General features: G+C 35.1%; 1 protein-coding gene across 5 annotated transcripts in view; it reads left to right on the forward strand.

Moving 5' to 3' along the window:
- PTPRC (protein tyrosine phosphatase receptor type C) overlaps positions 1-18,088 on the forward strand; it is a 125,593-nt gene that overhangs the window by 89,424 nt on the left and 18,081 nt on the right. For all 5 annotated transcript variants that reach the window (XM_041769415.1, XM_041769420.1, XM_041769428.1 and 2 more), the window contains 8 exons: positions 1,546-1,606; positions 9,682-9,790; positions 10,460-10,494; positions 12,381-12,490; positions 13,044-13,134; positions 13,225-13,301; positions 17,187-17,223; positions 17,318-17,415. In XM_041769415.1, coding sequence (XP_041625349.1) covers positions 1,546-1,606; positions 9,682-9,790; positions 10,460-10,494; positions 12,381-12,490; positions 13,044-13,134; positions 13,225-13,301; positions 17,187-17,223; positions 17,318-17,415 — 618 coding nt within the window. The remainder of the gene's footprint in view (positions 1-1,545; positions 1,607-9,681; positions 9,791-10,459; positions 10,495-12,380; positions 12,491-13,043; positions 13,135-13,224; positions 13,302-17,186; positions 17,224-17,317; positions 17,416-18,088) is intronic.

Below are 18,088 nucleotides of genomic sequence, written 5' to 3' on the forward strand. Positions count from 1 at the left end.
TGGTATAAAGGTTGTGCTAACCTGATAAAGCACATTGGAGACATTTTCCTGTTTTTCTACATTTTATAACTTTAAATAGAACAGGGATGGTTTGTTCTCTGAGTAATTTGTTTTAAGCCTTTTAACACAGAGGAATTCTTTCTGAATCATTTACATTTTCTTTCAATATCATTGTTCTTTTCAGATATTTTACACTTTGTGAGCATGTTATTTATATTTTTCCAAAGAATAGTCCATATAAGAGAAATATTTTGTTATCACATATATGTTATATTTCATCTCCCATTACTTTTCCAGCACCCATTAAATTCTATTTCTTTTCAGTTTCTCAAGTACATATATTTAGGTACTTTATCTGATACTCTTCTCTCTAGAATTTTCTTTTCCTATTTGCCAATATGATAAGTTATTCTGGAAAAATATAGGTAAACATCATATTAAAATACAATCTTCAAATTCAAATTGGTATATAATTATTTAGTAATCCATTCTTTTCTCCGCCCTCCGGAAGATTGTCTCTTGTTTTCTTCATTACACATTACATAATTCATTTTCATGTTTCTTTTTGACTCCACTACAAAATTTATGCCATTACAAGGAACCAATCACCTTAGCTTTATTCTTCATTGTGATCTCTGGTTAATAGATTGATAAAGTTGTTTTTATCATAGTTAATTAACATGGATTTATTTTTTATGTTCTCTTGGTAATTTGGGATTAGAAGTATTTTTCTGTCTATCTCTTTCTATTTTTATTATCTAACAACAGAATAACAAAAAAAGAAAAGGTAAAGCTATGAACTGTCCTTTGGTAAAATTTTGACTGCCATGACTGTGTTATTTGTTACTAATTTTTAAGTGACTGACATAAAGTTTAACGAGTGGATTTTAAAGTAGAATGTTCTTGTTATTGATAACTTCCAAAGAATTTATATCTGCAATTTGAAAGAGTTTTTAATTTATCTGTTTTTAAAGAGAGTGTTTTCGCATTTCTGGTGCTTGGATTTTATTGTTATTAATTATTAGCTGTAAAAAGATAATTAGCTTTTACAATTTCTTACTTTTTGGAATTTATAAAGTATTTTTTATAGGTCAATGTATAATGAATGTTTACAAATATTCTGTGAGTACTAGGGATTTTTATATCCTCCAAAGGGTAAAAACTTAGATTCATATTTTCCAAATTTGCCAATGTAAAGATATTAGCTTATCAATAAGGAATTTTAACTTAAAGGTTTGAATACTTTGATGTGTGGATTTTACATCTTCAGTTTCACTTATTCTTGCTGATTATAACCATTATTATTATTATTATTATTACTACTACTGCTAAATAGACTAATATTTCCTTGTCTTTTTCACTGTTAAATATTTTCTGTTAAAAGATATTTGATAACAACATATTGACCTAACCTTGATTTTGATTTTAAAGTTATCCTGTATATATTAAATTAAATAGCATTGTATGAGAAGTAAGGTATGTGCTACATTATGATAAATAAATTTACATTGGAAAACTATTTTCTCTTTTACTATTGAAATTCAGGTCTACTATAACAATGGAAAATTTAATGGAGCTTCACGAAGTTTTTCTTACACAACATCTTGTAAGTCATTACATGACTATTTATTATAATTCTATTAAATATATATTAGCACTTAAGCTTTATTTTATATTCAAACTTATATTTAATTTTTAAATGTTCATATATTTTCCATAAACATAGTATTTTAAGTTGTCTGAAAAATGTGTATAGGTAAATAAAATACATTATTTTATTTTATTTTTAATTTTTTATCTGAGCATAGTTGACACACAATGTTACAGTAGTTTCAGGTGTACAACACGGTGATTTAACAATCTGTACATGATGCTGTGCTCACCACAAGCTACCATCTGTCACCATGCAAAACAGCTATTATGATATCATTGACTATATTCCTTACGCTGTGCATTTTATTCTGATTTATTTTATTTTATTCTGATTTATTCATTTCATAACTGGAAGCCTGGCCTCCCTCTCTCCTTCTCCCATTTTACCCATCCCCTTACCTCTCTTCCCATAGACAACCATCACTTTGTTCCCTGTAAGATACAGTATTTTAAATTCAATTAGGAGATTCAATTATTAAAGGGATCATTGATTTCATAACATAATTCATAAGAGGATTTATCTGTGTAGACTTAAAATTCAATGAGGTTCATGACATTTTTTCATGTTTGTTAACACTGCAGGTTTGTTTCGTGTACTGTTTTAGAGATTGTTACTCATTTTATCTTATTCTGTCCCTCCAAAGTAAGCTCGGTAGAAGCAGGCCTTAGATACAAATCTGCCCTGGTTTAACTCAACTAAAGCTAAGAAGCACTGCTTAATAACAATATGGCTATTTAATTTTTTATCATTAATATTTTAAGTAGTTTAATCAAACTAAAGCTGCAGATTTTAAAAATCACTTAAATTTAAATGTCATCATAATAATGAAAATAACAGGTACATATCACCACTCCCCACTCCTCACTGTCCTGCTTGTTGAGATGACCACTTTTCACCATTTCTATTTTCACTTGTCCTTATAGCTCCCTCAGTATGTGTCAAGAATATTAGCTGCTATTCTTTCTAGAGTTACTAGCATTGCCCATTGATCTGATCCTATCGAGGAAGAAGACTTACTACACTATTTTAAGTTTCTCTGGTTTTTGGCTTGTAAATTAAATTAAATTAAATTATTTAAATCTCTATGTGTTGTGTTATCAACCGTAGACAATTTCTGATGCTATCATTGCACCGTCTCAGTCTTACTCTCTTACACACATATGCATCTGCACAATCACTAATGCCTTCTTTTCCAAAATCTTTGAAAAGAGGAAAGCTATGAAAGCTCGTGTTCCAAATAGCTTTCCTAAGGCCCTTGTACAGTTTTATTCTTTCTACTCAAAGGTCAAAAGAAGAGCTGCCACTATGAAATGCCCGCCAAATTCAGTGAGAGAGCTTTGATTTTATTTCCATATAAGTCTTTTTCTTTTATGATTCCTTACAATAAAAACAGCTTCGTTGAATTGTTTTCTAGCGTGCAGGTCACTTAGAGCTGCAGCACCCACTCCTGGGGGTGGGTGGGTGTCGTCACAGACTCAACTGGACATTGCACAATCACATCTTAATAAGCCAGACGTGACACCACTTCGCTCAGAGAGACACAGAACAGGAAACAGAGCGCGCCAGCAAGGAAGGCTGGCAGCAGCAATGATAGTGGCAGTGCACATGGCAGTGCCAGAGCTGTACTGCCACCCTCCCTGGGGCAAGTGAGAGCATCAGATCATGTGCGTGGGGGTGAGAGGTGTCCTGGCTTAGCAGCTCCATGTTAAGAAAGGAACCAATATCTCTTAGAATAGTTCCACGGGCAGGGCTTCCAGACACGTCAGCAGGAGTGTGTCCAGAGATGAGATGTGCTGCCCTGGGTGACTCCGCTCAGGGACACCTAAAGCTAAGGCTTCTCCCAGGACAGTGTAGTTCATACACAAACCTCCCTGTCCAGATTCAGGTTAGCAATCAAGAGTCATATTCACCATTAGGAATGTTGCCTAGTAACAGCTGATCACCCACTTTTACCAGATTCCATGTCCGTGGAGCTAGAGTCATCCCATGGCCTTCCTTCCATAACACAGAAAAAGTTTTATTGACTTTTTGCTCACAATGGCATCTTTATTAGAGATAAATAATATAGCGACTTTTTAATAGTGACATCGTCCCCAGGGAAGGTCTCAGGTTGTGACTTGCCAAGAATACACCTACTAGAAAAGTATTGCTGAGCTTCTCTGGCATACGATTTCATCATCTGTATTTTGACAACATTCCCAGTTGAACTGCTGGGGCCCTTTCTTCCTGCACTGATGTGGACTCCCTAGGTGGACAGCTCAGGGGCTGTGGTAAAACTTACCTTCATTGGTTTCCTGTTTTAGAATGGCTACATCTGAATTTCATTTTTAAAAAAAATGTACTGGTATATATTCTCTAGCGTAAGAAGAAAATATTCTAGTTCTTGCACACATGAAAATGCAATGCTTGGTTCTACTCTGGCACTTGATCAATATTTTGACTTGGCGTAAAATTCTAAGTTAAAAGAAATCGAGACTTGAAAAAGTATTTCTGTTTTGTTCTCCTACATCTGGCATTACTTTCTAATGCCATCCCATGTCTCGTTCTTTTTCTATATCCCCATACTTTTTTTCCCTTTGGAACTTTTAGACTTTCCTCTTTATTCTCGGTCTTGCTTGGGTCTTTTTCATTTATTTTCCTGGATACTGGATAGGCTTTTGTGACTTCAATCTCTGAGAAATTTTCTTTGCTCCATTTTTTTTTTTTCTGTAGTCCTTTTGGAGCTCCTGTTAATCTCATTTTGGAAATTGTATGTCCGTTTGTTATTTTAGAATCCCCCTTTCTTGTTGAGGGTTTCCTTGAGAGTTTGGTTCTTATCAGCAGTCGGATGAAAGCTATTGTGAGACAATAGAAAAAGTTGATTAGAAGTTCTGTGATCCTCAGAGGGGTTGTTGACTGAGATTCTTTGTATTATTATTATTTTTAAAATTCTTTTTTTTTTTTTTTTTTTGTTCGAGAGAGAGAGAGAGAGAGGCAGAGACACAGGCAGAGGGAGAAGCAGGCTCCATGCAGGGAGCCTGATGTGGGACTCGATCCGGGACTTTAGGATCATGCCCTCAGTGGAAGGCGGCACTAAACTGCTGAGCCACCCAGGGATCCCCTGTATTATTATTATTATTATTATTATTATCATAATTATTATTATTTTCCACTTTTATATAAATAAAATCTTACTTAACTATTTACTTAGATAACATCTACTTTTTACTTATTTAAATTTTTTTTCTCGTTTTTATTTAAATTCAAGTTAGTTAACTATATAGCGTAGTATTGGTTTGAAGAGTAAAATTTCAGCAATTCATCACTTACATATAACACCCGGTGCTCAACACAATAAGTGCCCTCCTTAATGCTCATCATCCAGTTAGCCCATCCCCCCACTCACCTCCTCCCCAGGAACCCTCAGTTTGTTCTCTGTAGTTAAAAGTCTCTTATGGTTTGCCTCTCCCTGTTATTACCTTATTTTATTTGTCCTTCCCTTCCCCTCTGTTCATCTGTTTTGTTTCTTAAATTCCACATATGAGTGAAATCATAAGGTACTTGTCTTTCTCTGACTTATTTCACCTAACAATACATCCTAGTTCCATCTCTGCCATTGCAAATGGAAAGATTTCGTTCTTTTTGATGGCTGAGTAATATTCCATTGTATGTACACACACCGCATCTTCTTTATCCATTCATCGAGTTGATGACACATGAGCTCTGTCCGTAGTTTAGCTATTGTTGATAGTGCTGCTATAAACATCAGGGTGCACGTCCCCCATTATATCTGTATTTTTTGTATTTTGGGTAAATACCTAGTAATGGAATTGCTGGGTAGTAGAGTAGCTCTATTTTTAACTTTTTGAGGAACTTCCATACTGTTTTCCAGAATGGCTACACCGGTTTGCGTTCCCACCAACAGTATATGAGGCTTCCCCTTTTTCTGCATCCTCACCAACTTCTATTGTCTCCTGTTTTTAATTTCAGCCCTTCTGAAAGGTGTGAGGTGGTATCTCATCATGGTTTTGATGTGTATTTCCCTGATGATGAGTGATGTTGAGCATCGTTTCATGTGTCTGTTGGCCATCTGGATGTCTTCTTTGAAAAAATGTCTATTCATGTCTTCTGCCCGTATCTTGACTGAATTATTTGTTTTTTGGGGGTTGAGTTTGATAAATTCTTTATAGATTTTGGATACTAACACTCTATTGAATATGTCATTTATAAATATCTTCTCCCATTCTATAAGTTGCCTTTTAATTTGGTGTGCAGAAGCTTTTTATCTTGATGAAGTCCGAGTAGTTCATTTTTGCTTTTGTCTCTCTTGCCTCTGGAAATGTGTCTAGTAGGAAGTTGCTACCGCCCAGGTGAAAGAGGTCACTGCCTGTGTTCTCCTCTAGCATTTGGATGGTTTCCTATATCACATTTAGGTCTTTCATCCATTTTGAATTTATTTTTGTGTGTGGTGTAAGAAAGCGATCCCTTTTAATACTTCTGCATGTGGCTGCCCAGTTTTTTCAACACCATTTGTTGAAGAGACTGTCTTTCTTCCATTGGCTATTCTTTCCTGCTTTGTCAAAAATTGTTGACCATAGAGTTGAAGGCCCATTTCTGGGTTCGCTATTCTGTCCCATTGATCTGTGTGTCTGTTTTTGTGTCAGTACCACACTGTCTTGATGATCACAGCTTGCTAATAACAGCTTGAAGTCTGGAATTGTGATGCCTTCTGCTTTGGTTTTTCCTTATTTCTCTTTCTTTCCTTCTTTCTTTCTTTTTCTTTTTATTTTTATCAACACTAATTTGGCTATTTGGAGTCTTTTCTAGTTCCACATAAAATTTTAGATTATTTGTTTTAGTTCTTTGAAAAATGCTGATGTTATTTTGATGCAAATTGTATTGAATGTATAGATTGCTGTGGGTGATATATATGTTTTAATACTTATTCTTTCAATCCATGAGCATGGAATGTTTTTTGGTTTTGTTTGTTTCTTTGTTTGTTTGTCTTTTTAGAGAAAGATCAAGCTTAAATGTGGTGGGGATGGGGAGGATGAATGAGGGGAGAGGGGCAGAGGGAAAGGAAGAGAAAATCTTAAGCAGGCTCCGTGCCCAGGGCAGAGCCGCGCAGGGCTAGATCTCATGACCTCAAGATACATGACCTGAGCCAAAACCAAGAGTCAGTGGCTCAACCCAACTGAGCCACCCAGGCACCCCTCAAATGTTTTTTCATTTTTTTGTGTCTCTTTCAGTTTCTTTCATAAGTGTTCTACAGTTCTCAGTGTATAGATCTTTTACCTCTTTGGTTATATTTATTTTTAAGTATTTTATGATTTTTGGTACAGTTGTAAATGGGATCAGTTCCTTGATTTATCTTTCTGATGCTTCATTATTGGTGTACAGAAATGCAACAGATTTCTGTATGTTGATTTTATATCCTATGACTTTGCTGAATTTATGTATAAATTCTAACAATTTTTTGGTGAAATCTTTTGGGTTTTCTACATAGAGTATCATATCATCTGTCAAGAGTGATAGTTTGATTTCTTCCTTGTCAATGTAGACGCTTTTTCTTTATTTTTGTTGTCTGATTGCTGAGGCTAGGACTTCCAGTACAATGTTGAACAACAGTGGTGAGAGTGGACATCCCTCTTGTGTTCCTGACCTTAGGGGAAAAGCTCTCAGTTTTTCCTCATTGAGAATGATATTTGCTTTGGTATATGGCCTTTATGATGTTGAAGTATGTTCCCTGTATCACAACTTTATTGAGGGTTTTTTATCAAGAATGGATGCTGTAGTTTGTCAAATATTTTTTGCCTATATTGAAAGGATTGTAAGATTTTTATCCTTTCTTTTATTAATGTGGTGTATTATGTCAACTGAAGGGCAGATATTGGACCACCTCTGTAGCTCAGGAATAAATCCACTTGATCATGATGAATAGTTATTCTAATGCACTGTTGGATTTGATTTGCTAGTATCCTGTTGAGAATGTTTGCGTTCATGTTCATCAGAGATATTGGCCGATAATTCTTTTTAGTGGGGTCTCTGTCTAATTTTGGAATCAAGGAATGAGTTTGGAACTTTTCCTTCTGTTTCTATTTTTTTGGAACAGCTTCAGGAGAATAGGTATTAACTCTTCTTTAAACATTTGGTAGAACTCCCCTGGGAAGCCATCCGGCCCTGGACTCTTGTTTCTTGGGAGATTTTTGATTACTGATTCAATGTCTTGGCTGGTTATGGGTCTGTTCAAAATTTCTATTTATTCCTGTTTCAGTTTTAGTAATTTATATGTCTAATTTCTCCCAGATTGCTCAATTTGTTGGCATATAATTGCTCATAATATTCACTTATAATTGTTTATATCTCTGTGGTGTTGATTGTGATCTCTCCTCTGTCGTTTGTGTTTTTATTTATTTGGGTCCTTTCTCTTTTCTTTTTGATAAATCTGGCGAGGAGCTTATAAATTTTGTTAATTAAAAGAATTAGCAATCTTTGTTAATCAAAGAACCAGCAATGCTTAAACTGTTGCACCCACAGTCTTCCTGATCAGTCCATTAATTGTAACTTTATATGACTATTTCTCCTAACTCTAGAGCTGCCAACCTGGTCTGAACCACTGCCCTACTTTGCTTAGATTATAGCATTCTCTTAATTGTCATAAAAATCTGTAAAATGCACTAGTCAGAGCATATTACTTCTCTGTTCAAAATCTTGCAGGTGCTACCTGTTTAACTCAAAAACTAATGTATCCTTAAAATGATTTCAGGGCCCTACAAATCTGAGCCTTGCCTCCTCCTACTCCCCATCGTACTCTCAGGTGGCAGCTCATGCTGCCTCACTCTCCCCATTCCAGCCACATGAGCCTCCCTGCTATTTCTTGGACATGCCCAGCATGCTCCTGCCTTTGGGTTCTTGCCCTAACTATACTCTGCCTCAAACATGCAACTTCCAGATACCTGCTTCATTATCTCCCTCTCTTTCTCATAGTCTTTATTGTCTTCTAACTTCTCTTACCAAGTGCTTATTCATTATGTATATTGTTAAGTGTCTGTTTTTCCTCTCACAAAGTCATTTCCATGAGGACAAGGATCCTTGTTTTGTTCTCCAAAATATCTTAAGTACCTAAATCAGTGTTTGACATACAGTAAGATTCAACACTACTTTTTGCAAATCGTGAATAATTGCTATTTATTATATCCCAGACACTGTGTCACATTTTTACTGTAAATCAACTCATTTAACCTCATTTTAAGAATTAGGGAATGGAGTCACAAAGGTAATAAAGATTCTAGACAATGTCCCACCTTGGAAGTGGTTGAGCTTGGATTGGAACCCAAGCAGTCTGGCTCTAGAAGTGAGGCCCTGGATTTCACCACATTCCTTTCTGCACTCCCATTGTATGTGAAAAATGTAAGATATTAATCCAGGGCAAGGGATATTTCCAGTACATTCTCTGTTCTCTGGCTTTCTTCCAGAAAAGGCATGATTTCATGTCAAACTTTGGTGAAAGTTTACATCAGGATAAGTACTCCTAATGGTAGAGTGAAACAGTTTTGTCCCCTGTTAAATTGATTTTATACCTCAGTGAGCAGGTGAGAAATTTTATCTGTGTGGGACAGAAGCCTTTCGGATCCCTTTGGGAGACTATCTACTTCTGCACATAAAATTAAACTATATGAGTTTCTCTCTGAGATTTATAATAACTAGATTACCTCTCTGATGCCTTCAAAATGGAGTGACTAAAAGAAAGAAGTAAGTTGAAATGATAGTATCACAGAAGGAATAGTATTTTGTGGAAGGAGAGTTTCTCTTCTATATTCTAATTGTTCTCTTAAAGTATCAGATGCTTTTATTTGTTTTGAATAATATAGGCAAAATATGCAAAATCAGGGATTTATTGTATCTAGTATTATTTTAAAAATTTATTCTTTGAAAGCCTCAAAAGAAATGAGCATATTAAAATGAAAATACTTTAAAGGTGATTATTCAAAGAACTCAGCAAAATATTTGACATAATAATCTTTCTTCATGTTATTTTTCATTTCTAGATAATTCTAGAGCACTGATTATATTTCTGGTGTTTCTCATCATTGTGACATTCTTAGCTCTGCTCTTTGTTCTCTATAAAATCTATGACCTACGCAACAAGAGGTCCAGGTAAGAACTGATTTCAATATAATATAATAATCCTGAAAGCACCAATCTAAGAGGTAAGTTTAAAACCAATTAAGTGAAGAATGAAAAGTAGCACAAAGTTCAGTTCATCAATGAACTTGTGAACAAAAACTTACTGTAGTCTTCTTGGTTTATAGTAAATACTAATATTTTCTACATTTACTAATAATGTTATAGAGTTTTAAAAATAATAACCAATGAAAAGAATAGATATTTATTCTTTTAGTACAAAGTAGGTCAGAGGGATCTAGAAATGATAAAGGCAAAAAGAAAAGAGAGAAATACCTAGGGAATTATTATGTATTCCTTTGGCCAGGAACAACTGCATTTTATGAAAAATAATTCTAAAATAAAATAATAAAAAAATAAAATAATTTAGTCACTTACCTGAATTTAGCAGACAACCCTTGGTTGATGTCTTCCTCCCTTACTTTTTCTTTATTCCTCTCTCTCTCCTACAACTCTTCTTCATTCTTTCCTGCCTCCCCTGCCATGATCCTTCCTCCTCTCCTTTCCTCTTTACTCCCTGCCTCCATTCCCTCCTTCCTTCAATAAATATAAAGTGAATTGATTCATTAAATATACATTGAATCCCAACTGAATTCTGTGTTTCTTAAAAAATATATAAACGTACGCTTCTTATTTTCACAGTGATTTAGATGAAGAGCAGGAACTTGTTGAAAGGGGTAAGTATACTTACTTTTTACTGGTGAATATCCCCTTCATGTTTGAATCCATTCATTTTAAATAAGAATTCAACATTTAAAAAATATAATGGGACTTATTCTGATGATATAATGATGAAACTTAATTCATTTATTATACATATATATTTTTTTATTTATTCTATACATATATATTGTGCTAGCACTGAAGATATGGCAGTGACAGGCCACAGACTCCACTCTTAAAGGGTTTGAAATCTAATAGAGGAAGACAGAAATATCAACAAATATGACAGTAATTTGGTAAATGCCATAGTAATAGAATGTGTATTGTTCTATGGAAAGATAGAAAATAGAAGACTGTGAGTGGGAAAGGCAGGCATCTGGGTCTTCTAAGATTGTGGGGAGACATTAGATCAACAGGTGAGGGAGTGGTGGATGGAAGAACAGATTGAAAGTCACAAAGTGGAAGAGGTAGTATGTGTGTGCAAGTCCCAGCAAGGGTGGGATGGTGGCTGTTTCCACTAAAGGCCCACTTACGGACATGACAAAAAAGTTGCAATTTGACTTAGGAGAGGAAAGGAATTTCATTTTTCTCTGCTTTTTTCAACTGTTACATTGTTCCTTTAATTTTTTAAATGTGATTTTTGATCTGGTAAAATGAGGTGGAGTTAAAGATTGGAACTCTGTTTACAATAAAGAAAATGTATTTTCTCATATTCAAGACAGGAAAAATTTAAGAACTCCTATTACCCAAACCCCATAAAACATGAAAGGTGGCCCTAATTTCAGAATGAATGAATATCAGAGATTTTCGGAGACCTAAAGAAGCAACTGTACATGGCCAATGTGATACTCGTATTTGGATAATAAATTTCCACAGACAATAAGATACCCTAGTGAACATCTTTCTTGATCTGAAAAGTAGAGAACACTAACATGAACAGAAGGAACATAATTTTTACGAGTGTGACACTTCACATTCTCTTTTTCTCCTGAAATTTTTGTTTTTCAGGTGCCATATACAATTGTAGTTCTTTATGGCTAATATGTATTTTTTACTCGTTACTAAGTTATTATAAAAGTGGAGCATATAATGTGTTCCATACCCTGGAGGCATAACAAATTAACGCAACTTGTTTATAGCCTAGTGTAAAGGGAATATCAAATGAAGCTGAGTCTTGAGTAGAAGGTATTAATCGTATTCTCTTATAACTATAGTATAGCTAATAAAGTATAGTAATTCTTATATTGCATTCATTACATATTCAAACTTTGGATTTAGGCAATGGAACACATAATAGTATTAGAATCTTTTTAACAAATAGAGTTACATGCTCATATGTGTATTCAGAAGACAAACTTGAGGCAGTTGAAAAGATAAATCAGGATGAGGAAAAAAAAACAGAGACAGGGAGAGGAGTTAGGAGGTTGTCATTCCACAGATGAGGAGGACTGCTTGCACCTGACCAGGGGCAGAAGGGATGGGAAGGACCCAGTGACCTACTGGATATGCGGAGGGAGGGGGAAACTTTGGATAGCATGAAAGTTACAGCCTTAAATTAGTTTGCAAATGGTGATCCTGTTTCCTGAGATTTGAATACTAAAGGAAAAATTATTTTTACTTTGAACATTTTGACGTTGAGGTAAATGTGGGATAACTGTGTGGAAACTCTGGGAGAGAGTCTGAAAGGTTATTATAAAGCCCAGAAGAGGGCTGGAGCCCAAGATTCAGATGTCATAGGCTTCTAGGTGAACCCTCGTATGGGAGTGAGATTTTCTGGGTGGAGTGTGTGAGGGAAGGAAAGAAATGAAAAATGGAATCCAAGCTATAAAGTTAGTGAAATTCATATGAACACTTGAAAGATAGACATAACCCTTGTCATGAATCCTTAATATGTTTAAAGATGATGAAAAACAACTGATGACTGTGGAGCCAATCCATGCAGATATTTTGTTGGAAACTTATAAGAGGAAGATCGCTGATGAAGGAAGACTGTTTCTGGCTGAATTTCAGGTGTGTGTTCCTCTTGATATATGATGAGAAATTTACTCGATTATCAACCTAAATTCTGTTTTAAAGGTATTATATAACTATTTGCCTTTGTAGTTTGTCCCACGCAACGCTACGACATAGTCAAAGCAGATATTATTAACATATTTATAGAACAAAAGAGAGACACATAGTCACGGAACTAGAAAATATTTCAAAATAATTCTTCCGTATATCATTATCAGTTATGAAGCTGTGTCACAAAACATATTTGGCTGGTTTTGTACTTGTAGTCTAACTATCTAAGTATGTGTTTTTAAATGAATTTTCAAGTGGCAATTAATTCTGAATTTGCTCTCGCTCGTGGGTTTTATTCTCAAAGTAGCCCATCATTCATTTTCTAGGTGTTTTTTGCATAACAGTTAATAATGCTAATTTCAATTACCGTACAGGACTTGTTCATGAGCATAAAGGAAATACCTTATAGAATGTCTCCTTTGCTCAAAATGATCCGTGGCCGGGAGAAAATTATTTTTCTTGAATCTGCTATGACCCAAAGGATCTTTATGTCTTTCAGAGCATTCCACGGGTGTTCAGCAAGTTTTCTATCAAGGATGCTCGAAAACCTTTTAACCAGAATAAAAACCGTTACGTTGACATCCTTCCTTGTAAGTACTCATTGAGAATTGGATTTACATGTATTTAGGCTACTTGATTATTCATTATTTCATTTGTTTATATTTCTTTTCTTTGAACAGATGATTATAACCGTGTTGAACTCTCTGATATAAATGGAGATGCAGGGTCAAATTACATAAATGCCAGTTACATTGATGTGAGTAAAAATGCATAACTGCCAGATTATTTTACATCTTTGTTATTTTGCCATTGATCATTTTCATTTTCCTTGTAATCATGCATTCCATCAGATTCCTTCTTTGTCATGGCAAAATTTTAGAAATATTATTAGAAATAATTTGTATGATGAGCGCTGGGTATTACACAATATGTTGGGAAATTGAATTTTAAATCAAATAAAGAAAAAGAGTAAATCTTTTTAAAGATCAGAAAAAAAGTTAAACAAAAGAAATGGTTTGATGTAAACCCCTATTGTCACTGATATAAACAACAAAATCGTTAATATCTGCTAGGATAGCTATTGATGATTTGTTACTAGGCATATTGTAGAATTTTTCTCCACCAAAAAATGGTACTAGGCATATTGTAGAATTTTTCTCCACCAAAAAATGATAGTAATAGTTAAAGTACTTGGGTGCCCACTATGTGTGGGGTATTAGACTAAAGGATCCATGTATGTATTTCTCATAAGAGCCCCACATTTGCCCCGACCACGTGCACCATGCTCACTGCAGAGGTGAGGACTGGGAGGCTCTGGTGAATTAGTTATCCTTCCCTTGCTCAATCAGTACAAGATTGAGTTGGGATTTCAAACGCAGGTCTGTGTGACTCCAAACTTGTGCTTCGATTATATAACATTGCCTTTCAGCAGAGGTGTTCTCCACTGACCCAGATCATTGTATTTACTTAAAACCAAATATTGTGTATGGTGAACTTATCCAAAATATTTTAAAATGCTACTTATTATTTAATTGTAAAATAAGTGATGAATCACACAATTTTTTTAAAAAAACTTGAGCAGTATAAAAATAGAGACTGAAAAAAATCTTCCTTCCGCCATTTGCCCAATGCCCCCATTTACCAGAAGAGGTAACCTCTATGTTGCTTCTTCTTGATCCAGGCAGTTTCTTTATAAACAAGATTCTTTATCATCTCCTTTACCCAAAAATGTTAACATACTATTCACATTGTTCTGTGCCAGGCTTTTTAAATGTGGGTGATATATGTGTAAAACATCACTACAGGGAGTGGCAATTTTTTTTTGTATAAGGGGCCAGACAACAAGTATTTTGGGTTTTCCAGGACGTACCACTCTGTCACAACTACTTAGTTCTGAAGTTTAGTGGCCACACTTTAATACATAATGTGAATGTGTTCCCATTTTTGTTTTGTTGTTGTTGTTGTTTTGTTTTGTTTTTGTTTTTTTTTTTTTTTTTTTACAAAATCAGACACAAGTTGTAGTTTGCTGACCCTGGTTAGAGCACTTGTACCTCTTTCTTCTATATTTTATAAATCATTCATGGTGTATCCAAATTGTGATTTAGTTAATCAGTTCCTATGTTAATGGACATTAAATGTGTTTTCTAATCTGCTTTTACCCACAATGGTTCAATGAATAATCTTGACTCATTATTTTACATGGGGTTTTAGTATATCTAGGATAAATCCCTCAAAGAAAAATTTCTAGGTCAAAGAGAATATGCATTTGCAATTTTTTTAAAGATTGTATTTATTTATTTTCGAGAGAGAGAGCACGAACAGAGAGGAGGGGGAGCGGGAGATGCATACTCCCTGCTGTGCAAGGAGCCCCCTTGGGACTTGATCCCAGGACCCCAGGATCATGACCTGAGCCAAAGACAGATGCTAAACTGACTGAGCCACCCAGATTACATTTACAATTTTAAAAGACATTTCCAAATGGTCTTCCACTACGGTCATGTCAATTTACGTTCCATCAGCAATGTACGAAGGGTGCTTATTTCCACAGACTGCCAAAAGGGTGACTAACAAAAAATTTTTTGACAGTCCAATAGTTGACAGTGTATATCATGCTACTACTATATATGCTGGTGTGTAAGGTAATTCACAATCTTTTCTTAAAGAAAAAAAAATTGAAATTGAGGTTTGTTTGTTTGAATCTATGTGAATACGTGAACGTTTAGTGGAATAGGTAAAATGGTCAAATCATATTTATCTATTTATTCACATGATGTATTCATTTCCTGGGGCTGATATAGCAAAGTGCCACAAACTGGGTGGCCTCAAAACAACATAAATATATTATCTCCGAAGTTCCTGGAGACAAAAAGTCCAAAATCAAGGTGTCAGCAGAGCCATGCTCCCTCGGAAGGGTCCGAGGGAGATCCTTCCTTCATCCTAATCTATGTTTCCATCATCTGTGACCTTCTTCCTTGTGTGCTTCTACCTCACTGTGTCACCTTTCTCCCATAAAGACACAAGTCATTAGGTTTAGGGCTCATCCTCCGTGGGTATAGCCTCATCTTCCACAAAGATCCTATTTGCAAATGAAATCACATTCTGACTGGATATGAGTTTTTGAGGAATGCTATTTAAGCCTCTACACACAGATTATGCAAAATTATAGAAAAATGTAAAAGTATTTTTTTACGTGAATCATTCATGAGAGCTGAGATTTTTCTTCTGAAGCATTCTGAACCTAGAGACAGCGCTCTACCCTATAGAAATGTCCTGCCTCCCATCCCCTTTGTTTGATACATGACACGTTTTGTAACCTTATTAACTGTTGCCCCTGTAAGTTCTCTCCCAAGCAACAAATATCTCTTCCATTGACATGTGGTCCTGATAGTCACAGTACAATTACTTACTTTATTCCTTTTTAATATGATCATCAAAAGGCTTGTTTATAATGACAAGCAAGACTTACAAATGTGAGGTCATCGTTTAAAAATAATCACTAGTACTGCATCATAATTTTGACTTCTATTTTAACTGCTTCTGCCGGTAATTTCTGCAGGCTTTCACAATTAGCACTAATAAACTCTATTTCAGTGCATAGTGTTTCTTCCACATTGTTTTTCAACGTAAACTGAGGACAGATTTTTATAAGGATTTAGATAGTCTCTGGGGAAAAAAAAACTTATTATTTTTATTCAAATATATATGATAATTAGGGTATTGAGTTACACTTATTTTTCTCTACCAGAGCTGGGAGTTCCTGAAAAGCATGTCTTCAGCCTTTGGATAGTTGCTTGACATACTGTGGCCCCTCAATAAATGTCAAATGAGTTAACATATGAATAATACCATGTCATAAGGTAGAAGTTTTCAGAAGTTACTAATATTAATCCTGAATTTTTGTGTCCCATGTCACCATATTTCATCTAATGGGCAAAGGTTATCTCTCTGAAGGGCTTCTCTGATTGCTGAGGTGGATTTAAGGAATATGGTCATTTGGAAGAAATTAGCACAGTGTTTTATCTGCCTCTGTACTCCTTCTCTGCTTTGGTGAAAGGAGTGGAAAAAGTAGACATTGTAGGTAATGAAATGAAAGTTATTGTGTCCCTTATCTACAAAGGCAGAGAAGAAGTCTAGGGAATCCGTGGTCTATCCCAGAACTAGTTAAAGGAAGAAGTGTGGGGATCATATCAGAATGATTTATTGAAAGAAATTGAGTAAAAATCCCAAAAGCAACCATACAGCTTGTAAGAAGGTTTAAATTGTAACAGATGGTACTGTAACGGTTGGCAGGACACAAAATATAAGAATGTCTAGATTACTTTTGTAAATTGCTGCACCATCCCTGATGAGGATGAAGTCTAGTTTTTAAAATTGTTTTGGGGAAGAAAATAAAATAAAGTTGTTTTGGGTATATAGCAAAGACACACGAAAGCCATGAATATTGTTTGTAAATGCTAACATGATTGACACAGTTTAATGAGTGAGCCTGAGTTAATAAAATCCCCCTTATAATCTGAAAATGTTCAGAGAAATCCACAAGAAACGGTGGGTCTAAATCAATTTCCTCTAACTCATAGTTTTGCATGTACATGAGTAATTGAGTGTTCAATAAATTATATGCCTTTGTGTGTGTTTTGAACAGGGCTTCAAAGAACCCAGGAAATACATTGCTGCACAAGGTAATTTATCTGCTAGTGTAACATTCTTTTTTGAAAATTGTTTCATAGCACCTTGAAGAAGATATTTATCAGTTTGTATTTATTTACCTCCTAGGCCCCAGGGATGAAACTGTTGATGATTTCTGGAGGATGATCTGGGAACAGAAAGCCACAGTCATTGTCATGGTCACTCGATGTGAGGAAGGAAACAGGGTAAGAGTCATAGGGTGAAGATTGGGGTTAGGAAAAGGGGGTTGGATTGCATTTCGAAAAAGCCATATATATGTGCTTAGCGACAAAAACAGACAGTTCTCCATTTTAGTCAGTATAACACTTGATTTAAAACTTTTTATACCAAAAAAAAAAAAAAAAACTTTTTATACCTGTAGAAAAATAAACTATGTAATACCGAAAGAGATGTATACGTGAATACAGTTTAAGTGTTTCTGCTTACTTGCTGGACTTACATTTGACTCCTATTTCTTTGCAGTATTGTTGTAAGAGTGGTGCATCTCAGTGAGGTGATTTCACAAGGACTTGTGAAAACTTAAAACTGTCCTTGGGGATATAGGTGGTAATTTACGTAATAGGACTTTAGGAAGAGTGAAAGCCTCCCCATCTTCCAGCCTGAAATCAACTGCATGCAATCACATCATTTCTACTGACAACCCAGCACATCCCCTTTATTTTTATTTTTATTTTTTTTGTTACATCCCCTTTAAATATGCAGCTAAGCCCGTAAGATCATCCTTTTACTAGGTAGTGTGAAGAAATCTTTCAGGACACATTAATGGGAAATGGAATACCTTTCAAGCATCACAGCTTAAGGTGTACATGTGCTGAAAGGAGAATACACCAATGGTTTGAGAATTTCAGATGGATGACT

The sequence above is a fragment of the Vulpes lagopus genome, chromosome 1 (assembly GCF_018345385.1).
Source record: "Vulpes lagopus strain Blue_001 chromosome 1, ASM1834538v1, whole genome shotgun sequence".
NCBI lineage: Eukaryota > Metazoa > Chordata > Mammalia > Carnivora > Canidae > Vulpes > Vulpes lagopus.